This window comes from Scleropages formosus, chromosome 3 (assembly GCF_900964775.1).
Source record: "Scleropages formosus chromosome 3, fSclFor1.1, whole genome shotgun sequence".
Lineage (NCBI taxonomy): Eukaryota > Metazoa > Chordata > Actinopteri > Osteoglossiformes > Osteoglossidae > Scleropages > Scleropages formosus.
Genome location: NC_041808.1, coordinates 15,239,240 through 15,252,989, shown reverse-complemented (window position 1 = coordinate 15,252,989; position 13,750 = coordinate 15,239,240). Strand labels below are relative to the sequence as shown.

At 46.3% G+C, this 13,750-nt stretch overlaps 1 protein-coding gene across 6 annotated transcripts in view; it reads left to right on the top strand.

Annotated features, from left to right (window-relative positions):
• usp24 (ubiquitin specific peptidase 24) overlaps positions 1–13,718 on the top strand; it is a 42,499-nt gene extending 28,781 nt beyond the window's left edge. For 5 of the 6 annotated variants that reach the window (XM_029250726.1, XM_029250730.1, XM_029250728.1 and 2 more), the window contains 22 exons: positions 446–528; positions 637–778; positions 988–1,107; positions 1,324–1,544; positions 2,410–2,534; positions 2,738–2,879; positions 2,971–3,121; positions 3,333–3,428; positions 3,540–3,643; positions 8,008–8,121; positions 8,308–8,515; positions 8,819–8,908; positions 9,010–9,112; positions 9,359–9,477; positions 9,568–9,681; positions 10,775–10,840; positions 11,263–11,329; positions 11,541–11,619; positions 11,785–11,860; positions 11,971–12,057; positions 12,172–12,282; positions 12,456–13,718. In XM_029250726.1, the coding sequence (XP_029106559.1) occupies positions 446–528; positions 637–778; positions 988–1,107; positions 1,324–1,544; positions 2,410–2,534; positions 2,738–2,879; positions 2,971–3,121; positions 3,333–3,428; positions 3,540–3,643; positions 8,008–8,121; positions 8,308–8,515; positions 8,819–8,908; positions 9,010–9,112; positions 9,359–9,477; positions 9,568–9,681; positions 10,775–10,840; positions 11,263–11,329; positions 11,541–11,619; positions 11,785–11,860; positions 11,971–12,057; positions 12,172–12,282; positions 12,456–12,518 (2,481 nt within the window). In that variant the 3' untranslated portion in view covers positions 12,519–13,718. The remainder of the gene's footprint in view (positions 1–445; positions 529–636; positions 779–987; positions 1,108–1,323; positions 1,545–2,409; positions 2,535–2,737; positions 2,880–2,970; positions 3,122–3,332; positions 3,429–3,539; positions 3,644–8,007; positions 8,122–8,307; positions 8,516–8,818; positions 8,909–9,009; positions 9,113–9,358; positions 9,478–9,567; positions 9,682–10,774; positions 10,841–11,262; positions 11,330–11,540; positions 11,620–11,784; positions 11,861–11,970; positions 12,058–12,171; positions 12,283–12,455) is intronic. The other variant, XM_029250729.1, reaches the window with a different exon arrangement.
• The last annotated feature ends 32 nt before the right edge of the window (positions 13,719–13,750 follow it).

Sequence of the window (13,750 nt, the reverse complement as noted above, 5' to 3'; positions counted from 1 at the left end):
TTTGAGCATTTCCACATCTCCAGCCGTGCCTGGAGACATGGTCATGACAGCATGATGATGAACCCTCCGCTGGCAGTTTGAAACAACACTGCATTGATTTTGGCCTGCAATCCATACTTTCCAAAAAAGATGGAAAATAAGAAAATAATCCCATGAATATATGACAGAGTACAAATATAACAAGGTTTGAAGACACTTTTTACATTGTAAGGGCTGCTATATTTCTCCAAGTTAATTAATTTAAGTGTTCGTTTCAGTATTTTGCTTTGTACTCCCAACCGGTCACCAGGAAGGGTTGTCATCAAACCAAGTCAGTATAGCTGCTGTCGGTGGCTCGCTAACATTGAGTACCTAATGCAGAAATATCCAGTAGCTTCTTCAGTGGATGTGGTTGAGTAGTTGTTCTGTTTGTTTACCGTAGCTCTTAAACTTTTTATTTTTTTAGAAAATCAACAGAGAGCAGATTTTCAAGAACACATTCCAGGGAATCTTCTCAGACCAGAAGATCTGTAAGGATTGTCCACACAGGTATGGTTGCATGAATGCGGACATGGTGAAAGGTGGGTTGTGGGGTTTTTTTTTTCTGTTTTCTTCTTGCACCCCCTTTGAATGTGTCCCCTTGACTCTTCTCTATAGGTATGAGCGTGAAGAGACCTTCATGGCCTTAAACCTGGGAGTGACATCCTGCCAGAGTCTGGAGATTTCACTTGATCAATTTGTGCGTGGTGAGGTTCTTGAGGGAAGCAACGCTTACTACTGTGAGAAGTGCAAGGAGAAGGTGCGTTCAGACTTTTTCCTCCTGCTTTGGTGACCTAACTTGAGAGCATCAGTGTGGAGAGCCTCCATATTTCTTCTTTATGATTTTGTTCTTGTATATTCTGCTGGTTTGTGTCATCTAACAGCAAGGCCCTGCCCAATGTGGTATCCAGCGTTTTTCTTTGCAGTATAAATGCTTTTTATTTTACTTGAAATTTCTTCTTTCCCAAGAGAACAACGGTGAAGCGCACCTGTATCAAGTCACTCCCCAGCGTACTGGTTATTCACCTGATGCGCTTTGGGTTTGACTGGGAAAGCGGGCGCTCTATCAAGTATGATGAGCAGATCCGGGTAAGGCTGCTCCTGCCACTGAGCAAAACGCAGCAAATTAAGACCAGATCGTCTTCTGAGATGTTATGAGAAAAGTACTGCTTCATGTGCATGTTTACTATGTTTTAAAGTCTAAGAGGTTGACTAAGAAATGCAATGAGTTATGTGGAACTTTTCTAGTAGAGGGAGGTCATTTTTATTTGGAAGAGGGATGACTTGTCTTTTCCCACACACCAGTTCCCATGGGTTCTCAATATGGAACCATACACAGTGGCAGGGATGGCACGCCAAGACTCCAGCTCTGACCATGGCGAGGGTGGGCGGGGCAGTGAGCCGGCCTCAGGAGGATCACCCAGGAAGAAGGTGACCATCTCAGAGAACTATGAGCTGGTGGGTGTGGTGGTTCACAGCGGACAGGCGCACGCTGGACACTACTATTCCTTCATCAAAGACCGTCGGTGAGTTGCATTGAGGTTTTTTTTTTTTTTTTTTTTTTTGGTCATCAAAACAGTATTTATGGTTGGTAGACTTAACAATCTATTGCTTTCACCTTTGTATACATCCATTCCTCATATAGAATCTGGGTTAAATTTGTTCTGTAAAATTTTCATATTGTGAAGGGATCAAATACTAGTATTTCTTATGGAGGGGAGAAATTGGTAACCAAATGTTTGAACTAAAATTAATTAAAATACTAAAGGTATTTTCTGTGTGACAAAAACACTAACATTTGGTATTTATAACAAAATTAATTATTTATAGCTTTTCTTGTAATGTTTTTATTCATCCATCCACTAGCAATAACTACTTGTCCAATACATGGTTGTGGAGCTCTGGAGTCTATCCAGGAAGTACAGAGCGTGCGACAGGGTACACTCTGGATGGAGATATTTTGATCATTCGTCTCTCAAATGTTTATGATGCAAAGAAATAAAGTTCATAAAATCACCTGCTATGTTTTTAACTCATCAAAGCACATGGACGCTATGCTGTTAGAGACACTGTTTCGTGTTCCTACCGGGCACTTGATTTCTGCTCCTGCTGTAGTACCCTTGATCAAGGTACTTACCCTGAATTGCTCTTGTAAAAATTACCCAGCTATATAAATGGGTAAATATTTGTAAGTAGTTAGGAGAAAAGTGCCAGTTAAATGAATTAATAGTAATGAATCTGCTACTTCATTTGTGGTATATATGTAGCTTATTCAGTGGTTATGATTGGTTGAGTCTGTCAATGTGATAGGAAGTAGGAAGGATATAGTTGGTTAGAAACCAGTCAGATTACTTGTGCTCACTGTGTTGTGGTCTGTTGTTCTCATCTCAGCAGAACCTCCAGGGGAAGGTGGTACAAGTTTAACGACACTGTGGTGGAAGAGTTTGACATGAACGATGAGACGCTGGAGTACGAGTGCTTTGGAGGGGAGTACCGCCCCAAAGTTTATGACCAGTGTAAGTTTCTGCCCTCTTTTTTATGACCAGTGTTTACACAACGATACCTGTAAAAATATGCAGTTTTGCATGTTTCATTAGTGTAGGATGGCCTTTCTGCTTTGGCCTTCCCAGAAACTCCACCAGCCCTCCTTTGCTAACATCTGACATCATAAAGGTCATAACGTCATGGTTATGGTGTTCAATTTCTGTCCTACCAACAGCAAACCCATACCCAGATGTGCGCAGGCGCTACTGGAATGCCTACATGCTCTTCTACCAACGCATCTCAGACCAGAACTCGCCAGTACTGCCCAAGAAGAGCCGTGTGAGCGTGATGAGGCAGGAGGCTGAGGACCTCTCCCTGTGAGTGCTGAGGTCCACCTTATCTCTCCAACCCGTCTCCTGCACCAAGTTTTTGTTTACAGGTTACTGATTTTTGCTGTTCTCTCTGCAGCTCTGCCCCTTCATCACCTGAGATCTCCCCCCAGTCCTCTCCTCGGCCCCCCAGAGCCAACAATGACCGACTGTCCTTGCTGACACGCCTAGTGAAGAAAGGAGAGAAGAAGGGGCTGTTTGTGGAAAAGATGCCGGCCAGGATCTACCAGGTGCCAGAAGAATTTAGGCTATTGTGACTCTTTTCGGTTATCTTTTGTTCTGAGTAATTATTTTAACCCATTCAAAACACCTTGAATTGTTTGAGTTAAACTGTCCAGCTTAGTGCGTTGCTCAAAGATGTGATGGTAGACAGTTTTGGGAATTCCATGTCATTAACCATGAGAACACCTACTGTGTTTCTTGCAATATCTCTTGCAACAGATGGTGCGAGATGAGAACCTCAAGTTCATGAAGAACAGAGATGTGTACAACAGTGACTATTTCAGCTTCACCCTCTCACTGGCTTCAGTCAATGCTGTATGTTGAGAACAGTCCTTGTGCATGGTCACGAGGAACTTGTGCCCAGGTTGTTTTTAACATCCCCTGAGTGTAATAGCAGTGTGAGTGAGTCTTTGTCCCTTGTCTCAGACAAAACTGAAGCACCCCTCCTATCAGGCTATGGCTAAGGACAGCCTGCAGCTGGCCATCCAGTTCCTCTTCCACACATACCTTCGCACCAAGAAGAAACTCAGGTATGGTACTCTGCCAGGAGATATGCTTCCTTGTGGGGTTGCTGGGCTTCAGCCACAGTAATGATTGTCTTTGTTAAAATGATCTAGTTGTGAAACGCATATAGTCATTGCTATAATTAACATCGTATTGATTTTTTTCAATGGTGCACTCAACTGCTATTTTTTGGACCATGTTCACTTGAGGGACTGGGCTCAAGTACATATTTGTTAATGCTCATGTCTGCAATCAAACCTACGAATTATTGGACAGCTTTTAGTAGTGGTTAGAGCTGCTGCTTTTGGACCTAAAGGTCACAGGTTCGATTCCCACCTCCAGCTATAGTACCCATGAGCAAGGTAGTTACCCTGAATTGCTCCAGTGAAGCAATTAACCACGTGTATGAATGGGTAAATAATTGTAAGTAGCTCAACATTGTAAGACACTTTTGAGAAAAGCATCAGCTAAATGAATAAATATGAGCAGGGCTAATTTTAAAAACCTTTTAGTTTTGCTTTGTTTATTTTTATTGGATAATCCATCCATCCATCCATCTTCCTCCGCTTTTATCCGGGGCCGGGTCGCGGGGGCAGCAGTCCGAGCAGAGTACTCCAGACCTCCCTCTCCCCGCACACCTCCTCCAGTTCCTCTGGGGGAACCCCAAGGCGTTCCCAGGCCAGCCGGGAGACATAGTCTCTCCAACGTGTCCTGGGTCTGCCCCGAGGCCTCCTCCCAGTGGGACAAGCCCGGAGCACCTCCCCAGGGAGGCGTCCAGGAGGCATCCGGAACAGATGCCCGAGCCACCTCAACTGGCTCCTCTCGATGCGGAGGAGCAGCGGCTCTACTCCGAGCTCCTCCCGGGTGACTGAGCTCCTCACCCTATCCCTAAGGGTGCGCCCAGCCACTCTGCGGAGGAAACTCATTTCTGCCGCTTGTATCCGCGATCTCATTCTTTCGGTCATGATCCAGAGTTCATGACCATAGGTGAGGGTAGGAACGTAGATCGACCGGTAAATTGAGAGCTTCGCCTTACGACTCAGCTCCCTCTTCACCACAACAGACCGGTACAATGACCGCATTACTGCAGACGCCGCACCGATCCGTCTGTCGACCTGCCGCTCCATTTTTCCCTCACTCGTGAACAAGACCCCAAGATACTTAAACTCCTCCACTTGAGGGAGCAACTCCCCCCTAACCCGGAGGGAGCAATCCACCTTTTTCCGACTGAGAACCATGGCCTCGGATTTGGAGGTGCTGATTCTCATCCCCGCCGCTTCGCACTCGGCTGCAAACCTCCCCAGTGCACGCTGCAAGTCTTGACTTGATGAAGCCAACAGGACCACATCGTCCGCAAAAAGCAGAGACGAGATCTCGCGGCCACCAAAACAGACACCCTCCGTTCCCTGACTGCGCCTAGAAATTCTGTCCATAAAAATAATGAACAGAATCGGTGACAAAGGGCAGCCCTGGCGGAGTCCAACATGCACCGGGAACAGGTCTGACTTACTGCCGGCAATGCGAACCAAGCTCCTGCTCCGGTCATACAGGGAACGAACAGCCCGTAGCAACGAGCCCCGAACCCCATAATCCCGAAGCACCCCCCACAGGATGCCACGAGGGACACGGTCGAATGCCTTCTCCAGGTCCACAAAACACATATGGACTGGTTGGGCAAACTCCCACGAACCCTCCAACACCCTAGTGAGGGTATAGAGCTGGTCCAGTGTTCCACGGCCAGGGCGAAAACCGCATTGCTCCTCCTGAATCCGAGGTTCGACTATCGGTCGGATTCTCCTTTCCAGTACCCTGGCATAGACTTTCCCAGGGAGGCTAAGGAGTGTGATCCCCCTGTAGTTGGAACACAATCTCCGGTCCCCCTTCTTAAAAGAGGGACCACCACCCCGGTCTGCCAGTCCAGAGGCACCGTTCCCGAACTCCACGCGATGCTGCAGAGGCGTGTCAGCCAAGACAGCCCCACAACATCCAGAGACTTGAGAAACTCGGGGCGGATCTCATCCACCCCCGGAGCCTTGCCACCGAGGAGTTTTTTGACTACCTCAGCAACTTCAGCCAGGGTAATGGACGAGTCCCCCTCCGAGTCCCCAGCCTCAGCTTCCTCTACGGAAGGCGTGTCGGAGGGATTGAGGAGATCCTCAAAGTACTCCTTCCACCGCCCGAGAACATCCTCAGCTGAGGTCAGCAGCGCACCACTTCCACTGTAAACAGTGTTCGTGGAACACCGCTTCCCCCCTCTGAGTCGCCGGACGGTTTGCCAGAATCTCTTTGAGGCCGACCGAAAGTCTTCCTCCATGGCCTCACCGAACTCCTCCCAAGCCCGAGTTTTTGCCGCGGCGACTGCCAGAGCCGCGCTCCGTTTGGCCCGTCGGTACCTGTCAGCTGCTTCAGGAGTCCCATGAGCCAGCCAGGCCCGATAGAACTCCTTCTTCAGCTTGACGGCATCCCTTACTTCCGGTGTCCACCACCGTGTTCGGGGATTGCCGCCGCGACAGGCACCGGAGACCTTATGGCCGCAGCTCCGGACAGCCGCACCGACAATGGAGGAGCGGAACATAGTCCATTCAGACTCAATGTCCCCCACCTCCCTCGGGACCTGGTTGAAGCTCTGTCGGAGGTGGGAGTTGAAGACCTCTCTGACAGGGGCCTCCGCCAAACGTTCCCAACAGACCCTCACTATGCGTTTGGGCCTGCCAGGTCTGTCCAGCTTTTTCCCCCGCCATCGAATCCAACTCACCACCAGGTGGTGATCAGTTGACAGCTCAGCCCCTCTCTTCACCCGAGTGTCCAAGACATATGGCCGAAGGTCAGAAGAAACGACTACAAAGTCGATCATCGACCTCCGACCTAGGGTGTCCTGGTGCCAAGTGCACTGGTGGACACCCTTATGCATGAACATGGTGTTCGTTATGGATAAACCGCGACTAGCACAGAAATCCAATAACAACTCACCGCTCAGGTTCAGATCAGGGAGGCCGTTCCTCCCAATCACGCCCCTCCAGGTATCACTGTCGCTGCCCACGTGGGCGTTAAAGTCCCCCAGTAGAACGACAGAGTCCCCAGTGGGAGCGCTTTCCAGCACGCCCCCCAGGGACTCTAAAAAGGCCGGGTACTCTACACTGCCGCTAGGCGCATAAGCACAAACGACAGTGAGAGACCGTTCCCTGACCCGAAGGCGTAGGGAGATGACCCTCTCATTCACCGGGGTAGACTCCAACACATGGCGGCTGAACTGGGGGGCTATTAATAAGCCCACACCAGCCCGCCGCCTCTCACCTTGGGCAACGCCAGAATAGTGGAGAGTCCACCCTCGATCGAGTAGAGTGGTTCCAGAACCCAAGCTGTGAGTGGAAGTGAGCCCGACTATATCTAGACGGTATCTCTCAACTTCCCGCACCAGCTCAGGCTCCTTCCCCGCCAGTGAGGTGACATTCCAAGTCCCAAAAACCAGAGTTGGCGCCCGAGGTTTGGGTCGGCCGGGCACTCGGCCCCGACCACCGCCCAAATCACAACGCACCGGCCCCTTATGGTTTCTCCGGCAGGTGGTGAGCCCACCGAAGAGCGGCTCCACGTTGTGGCTTCGGGCTGAGCCCGGCCAGGCCCCGTGGGCATAGACCTGGCCACCAGGCGCTCGCATGCGAGCCCCCCCCCCAGGCCTGGCTCCAGGGTGGGGCCCCGGTGACCCCATACCGGGCGGGGTAAACGGACGCCTTGATTTTTTTGTCATAAGGGGTTTTTGAACCGCGCTTTGTCTCGTCTGTCATCCAGGACCTGTCTGCCATGGGAGACCCTACCAGGGGCATGTAGCCCCAGACAACATAGCTCCTGGACTCATTCAGGCACTCAAACCCCTCCACCACGATAAGGTGGCGGTTCACGGAGGAGGGATAATCCATTTTCTCAAACAACCTTTACTATATATTGCCGTTTCCCAAATGTATAAAACAGTACATGACCTCCAGTCTCACAGCTATCAGACACGGATGGCTATTGGCAACAGTTGGGTCTTTAACCCTGACACTAACCATGAAACAATTGTATGACTATTTTTGCTCTAAGACTTTCCTGAAACTTAGTAAAATCAGCTGAGATGTAACTACAACAAGCCTTGGATTAGTCAACATTTCTGTGTGCAGTGTATTTATTTCTAATTAGTTAAATGCTTGTTACCCCAATATAAGATGGATGGACTCAGCAACAATAGACATAAGATCACAAGTAGGGGGCATAAAATTCTGGAGGTACTCTGTGTAGTAACCATGAATCAGCATGAACTGAGCCAGTAAAATCAGATGGATCAGCATTCATGCGCTGAAGGGTTTGTTTGCTGGCGACTTGCCCTGCTACTTGACCCACTTACACGACCCCACAGGGTGGACACAGACGAGTGGATTGCCACTGTGGAGATGCTGCTGTCCAAGAGCAGTGAGGCATGCCAGTGGATGGTCCGGTACCTGGTGGCACCGGAGGGTCGTGAGACGAGCAAGTGAGTGAGCGGGGCCTGTGTGTGTGTGTGTGTGTGTGTGTGTGTGTGTGTGTGTGTGTGTGTGTGTGTGTGTGTGTGTGTAAGAGAGAGCTGAAACACTTGTGAATAGGCGCAGAGCTCTTATGACACATGGTCGTGCGGTGGATAGTTTTCCGAGATGGTCTTTCCAATCTGTGTCTTCTCAAGGATCTGTTTGCTGGAGTCCAGCGTGCGTGAGGTACGGGTAGTTGTGGCCACCATCCTGGAGAAGACTCTGGAAAGTGCCTTACACTTCCAGGATCCAGGCCTAGATGCACTGCTGGATGCCCTGCTCTCTTTGCTGGACAAGGATGTCCCAGAGAACTGCAAGAACTGCTCCCAGTACTTCTCCCTCTTCAGTAACTTCTTGCAGAGGGTGAGATCAATCAGCTGTGTTTCACAGTTAATGAAGATGCTGAAGAAACTCAATATATAATTTATTCTGTGTTTCCTTGGGGGGAAAGCATCTTTTAGTTGTCTGGAAAAGTGCTTTTATCCAGAGCAAGTTAGTTGTATGTTATGGTGGCAATTCAGGCTGACCCTCCTTCCTAGGGTTAGCACTGCTGGCTCCCACCAGATACTTGAACAAGCTACCTTTAGGCCCTTACCTGCTGTGCTTCTCAGAGTTTTAAATTGTGTTGTACAAGCTGTGAAAATGTCCCTGTGTGTGTTCCTGCAGGGTTCTGAACCATGCCGGTTGCTGCTAAAACATGCCGCCTACCGCAGAATGCTCATCTTTTTGCTGGGCCCCCACCGACAGAACAACCAGGTAAAGGAGTGGAGTTCATCCTTGGCACTCTACAGAGGGGATTCTTTGAGTCTGGAACTCTGTGCCCCTGATACACAGGCTTTCTATGTAACGTTGTGCAGAACCGACGGTGGAGTTCAGCTCAGGCCCGCGAGTTCTTACACCTCCATAACTGCCTAGCCCTGCTCGTACTTCACTCCGACCTTTCCAAGCATAGGACAGTGGGTGAGTACCTTCATGTCATTGGTACTACTACTAATTTAATCGACAGGCATACTTTTCGTCCTGCATTAACTGTTGTAGGCTGACTTTGTGGAGTACAAAGCTGGCAGCATTGTTTAGTTGTGTCACACCGTACCTAGATGTGGTCTCTCCTAGCACTGCTTTTGTGCCACATTATTGGCTGTGATCACATGATTGTAACATTGAGTGCTTGCTCACTGTGTAACTGGTTCTTACTGGTGTCTTCAGCTCCAGGCCTCTACAAGCTCTGCCCCAGCAGCATCTCCACCTCCACCCCCCTTCTCCCATTGCACACTGACATTGAAGCCTTGCTCTTCAAGCTAGAAGGACAGCCATACCTGCTGGAGGTAATGGAGAGCCCACTGCCTATTTGTATTGCTTTTTGTTCTGCTGGTGTATGAGGTAAACTTGTTTTCCCTGTCTCCTGCGTGCCTCAGGTGATGTTTGCTATGCGTGAGCTGTCCGGCCCGCTCTCTTGCCTGATTGAGATGATCAACTACTGCTGCTTCTGCAATGAGCCCTTCTCGCTGGGTGTGCTACAGCTCCTCAAGGTATGATCAGACCCTTAGAGTGGGCACCACTTTTAAGGGACTACTGATGGCCACACCACTATGCAGCTGTATAAAACCTTTTGGATGAGTGAATGTTACCTTATACATACTTCTTGAGCAAGGGGCATTCCTTTTAATTGAGAAGTGAGGTTATCAAAGACAAATTAAGTACTCTCTCTTCCTCAAGCTACTAATGGTCAACTTTTCCAAGATTCTTCCCATTTTTATGTATTTAAATTGCATTTTCTTCATTCATTCTTTTTAGTAAAGCAGCAAACATGAGTTGCTTATGTGCCAAGCAATAGCACTTACAGCTTGTGTCTGGAATTCATGAGGGCCAGTGACTGCAATAGAGCCAGTAAGGAAGAGATACTGTTACCACGGAGACCAAAGCAGAGATATTAATCTTCAGAGGACTATTAAAAAAAAATACTTTTCCTACTTAACAGATTAATTATTCACCAACTGGGACTCAGATAAGTCTTATGACATGGTATCTTTTTAATTCCAGTAATTTTTTAAATTTAATTTTTAACTTACTCTGCAAGATAATTTTGTTATGGGTTTTTTTTTTTTTTTTTTAATTTTATTTTATTTGAAGATTTTGCAAGTCCTCACCCACAACTAAGTCAGTGGAAATTTGTCTTAAGATTTTGTTATTTGTGACTTTAGTATTTGTAAATTTAGCCAGTGTAGTATTTAATTTTTGTAACTATTTCAGAGAAGTTATTTAAATGCACAGTTCCCCATGAATTTTACCATTTTTGTAACAGTACCCACAATCATAGCATTTCTGAAGTAACCAGTTGTGTTTTTTTCTTACCACTTTGTTGGAAAATGGTGGTTTATATATTTATGTACATTGTTTTGCTATATGCCATTGGAGACGATTCTAAAGAAAACATCTCCTGAAAGATGTGAACCTCTGGAAAAACACTTTGTGGGGACATCCATAGTCATCATTAAGCATAAATGCTTCTTAAACTTGACTTCATAGGGATGAGTACATTTATTACATTAGTCATTGTGAAATTTTGATGCATTTACTTATGTACATTTATGTATCATGAGCACATCTTCCGTTTATCTGTAGAATCAGCTCGAGACGGCCCCTCCTCATGAGCTGAAGAATATCTTCCAGATGCTGTTGGAAATCCTGGTGAGTGTGATTGTGTATGTCGGGTAGAAGCGGCTGCCGGCCATTGTAGCTGTTGCTGGTGAGCCCTCCAATACCTGCAGAAGGGAGAAGCATTGCAAAACATCCGTGGCCCAACAGATGCTATAGTGAATTAGAAAGAGATTTAGACCCCAAAGTTCCATGGTCATATCACCATAGAGGTTTAAGATAGAGAGACTGCATGTTCTGTACAATGAATTATAAAGCTGTCATACTAGTTGTTTTTGTTACTGTTTTATGTATTACAATTGCATCTTAATTTAGTAATGTGTATTATGACACTTAAGGAAACCCCCGAAATGTTTGGGATTAGGCAACTTTGCCATTTCAGATTATTTGAGATTGCAGTGGCATATTTTTGTCATTTGTTTTTGAATATACTGTGTAACCATTTTCTGTGTTAGATGGTGGAGGATCCCCTGCAGTCACAGAGGCTGAAGTATGCTTTTGAATCAGAGAAAGGGCTGCTGGGTTAGTATGAAAAGGCAGAAAATTTGTAACTTACCAAGATTTCCTTTGTTTTAATGGCAAACTGCCTCACTCGATCATTGAGTAGAGTTATTCCAGTTGTGAGTAATGTTCTGTGAGACAGCTCTATCTGTGTTGGCACTGTTTTATGGTGACAGTCCTTGATTCTTTGGTGGCTATAGTTTGATCTCCTCCCTTTCCTTGTTTCCTTCAGCTCTTATGCATCAGAGCAACAACGTAGACAGCAGCCGCTGCTATCAGTGTGTGAAGTTCCTGGTTACTCTGGCCCAGAAGTAACTTGTCCTCTCCGTGTTTTTTGCATACACATTTCACATATTCTTCTTTGCATATAATTCCATTTTTTAATGGATGTAGTGACAGTTGGTGTGCACTGGTTAGGGTCTAGAGTGGATGTTTTGTTCAATTCTGTGCAGAAGATATTGTTTCTGTGTTGTCAGATGTGCCCCTGCTAAGGATTATTTCAAAGATTTGTCCAGTCATTGGAGTTGGGCTGTGCAATGGCTGCAGAAGAAGGCAAGAGTCCTGTCTCTCACATCAGTCTTTCACTTCAGTATGGGAAAACTAGAGCTGAGTCTCTGAACTGTGTTTTTGCCTAAGAACAATGAGTTTTGCTGTTTCTGTAGATGTCAGAACACTACTGGACCCCCCAGAGCAACATTTCAAATGAAACTTCAACTGCCAAAACCTTCCAGCGCACAATTTCAGCACAGGTATAGAGCTGCCATGGTGGTCCACTGTGGGGATGCAGTCGCACACAAGCCATCATAGTTTAAAAAGATAATCTTCCAACGTTTACATTGACACTGGATCTCCCTTCTCCACAGGACACACTGGCATATGCCACAGCGCTCCTAAATGAGAAGGAGCAGTCGGGCAGCAGCAATGGCTCAGATGGGAGTCCAGCTAATGAGAATCCTGAGCGCAGCCTGAGACAGGTGCCTATCTCCTTGCAAAGTGTCTTCTTGTTGATGTCCTTTAGTCTACATCTGACATAAAGACAGGCATGATTTCATGACCTAGTCACTCTTCTGTGAGCTCAGTGAACGTTCTGTTATGTTAACATGGTGTAGCTACATTCTGTCTATCACCAACTGTCTCTGTGCCATAGGGCTCCGAGTCTCCTATGATGCTGGGGGACTCCAAAAGCGACCTGGAAGATGTGGACCCTTAATTCCTTCTGCCAGCACGAGGGGACACACACACACACACACACACACACACACACACACACACACACAGAGGGGAAAGCATAAATTCTTCCAGCTAGATGATGGGTGCCATCAACCCACCAATGAAAACGCTACAATCAAGTTAAAAGCAGGAGCAGATCATGGAAGCGATTGTGTTTCTGCTACTTCTTCTTACTACCACTGAGGAATGACAACACCTGATGGATGACATGTCCCTTCTGGATGTGGTCAGCAGATGCCATGTTTGAATACGGAAGGCATTGGTGTCAAAAAAATATATATATATCTAAGCTTCGTCACTAAGGGACTGTATAGTTTTAATATTAAAAAAAACAGAATTCATGGATTAAAACCATCTGTGAACATAGGGGCAATGATAAGTAGTTTTTTTTTTTTATTCCATTAAAAGTTGGTATGTCTGCCAATGTAATTAAATTGAAGATATTCCTAATGTTGTAAAGATTTGTTCTATAGTTGTAATTTCAAATGTTAAAGATAATATTTTAAAATATCCTATTTTCTTCTGAGTTGATTTGTGCAGAAACCCGAGTTATCTATTCTTTAGGAGGGAACTACCAATTTTGAATGTTGGAAAAGAAATATAAATTACTAATCCAGTTTTTATGCACTTTAAGGTCAAATTTAGCTTATATCAAATATGACATTTGGCAAGTTTCCTTCTAGAGGTAGATACTCAAACTTTTTTCCTGTTTTAAATATTGTTTGTAATATGTAAAAAGGCAGAGGGTTACAAACCTTTTTCAGCAGGATTGACCCAGTTTCAATGGGGAAAGTGACTGAGGTGCTATTCATATTCAGGTGTATTGGATATAAACTGTCAAGGCCTGGCTGCTTTATTTTTATGAAGAACTTGCTGCAGCTGTGTCAGCCAGTAAGCCAGGGCCTGGTTTTGCTGTGTGTGGAATATTTTGCTGAAATCACATGCAGACATCTTACAAGCGCATATTGCCTCAGATTTGGCTGACCGGAAGGCTTGTAACAGGCTGGGGAGGGGAAAAAAAGAAATTATGAAGGGGTGTAAATATTAGAGGATTTCAAATGGCTAAAAGGAGAGAGTCTCTCCTGCACCTCTACCCCTGGGCTCCTGCCAACTCCTGTTGGTGATTCTACACAACAGTCTGTGGAACCAAGAGTCCACTGTAGAGCACCATGCTTTTTTTTTTTTTTTTTTTTTTTTTTCCCTCTCTCCTCC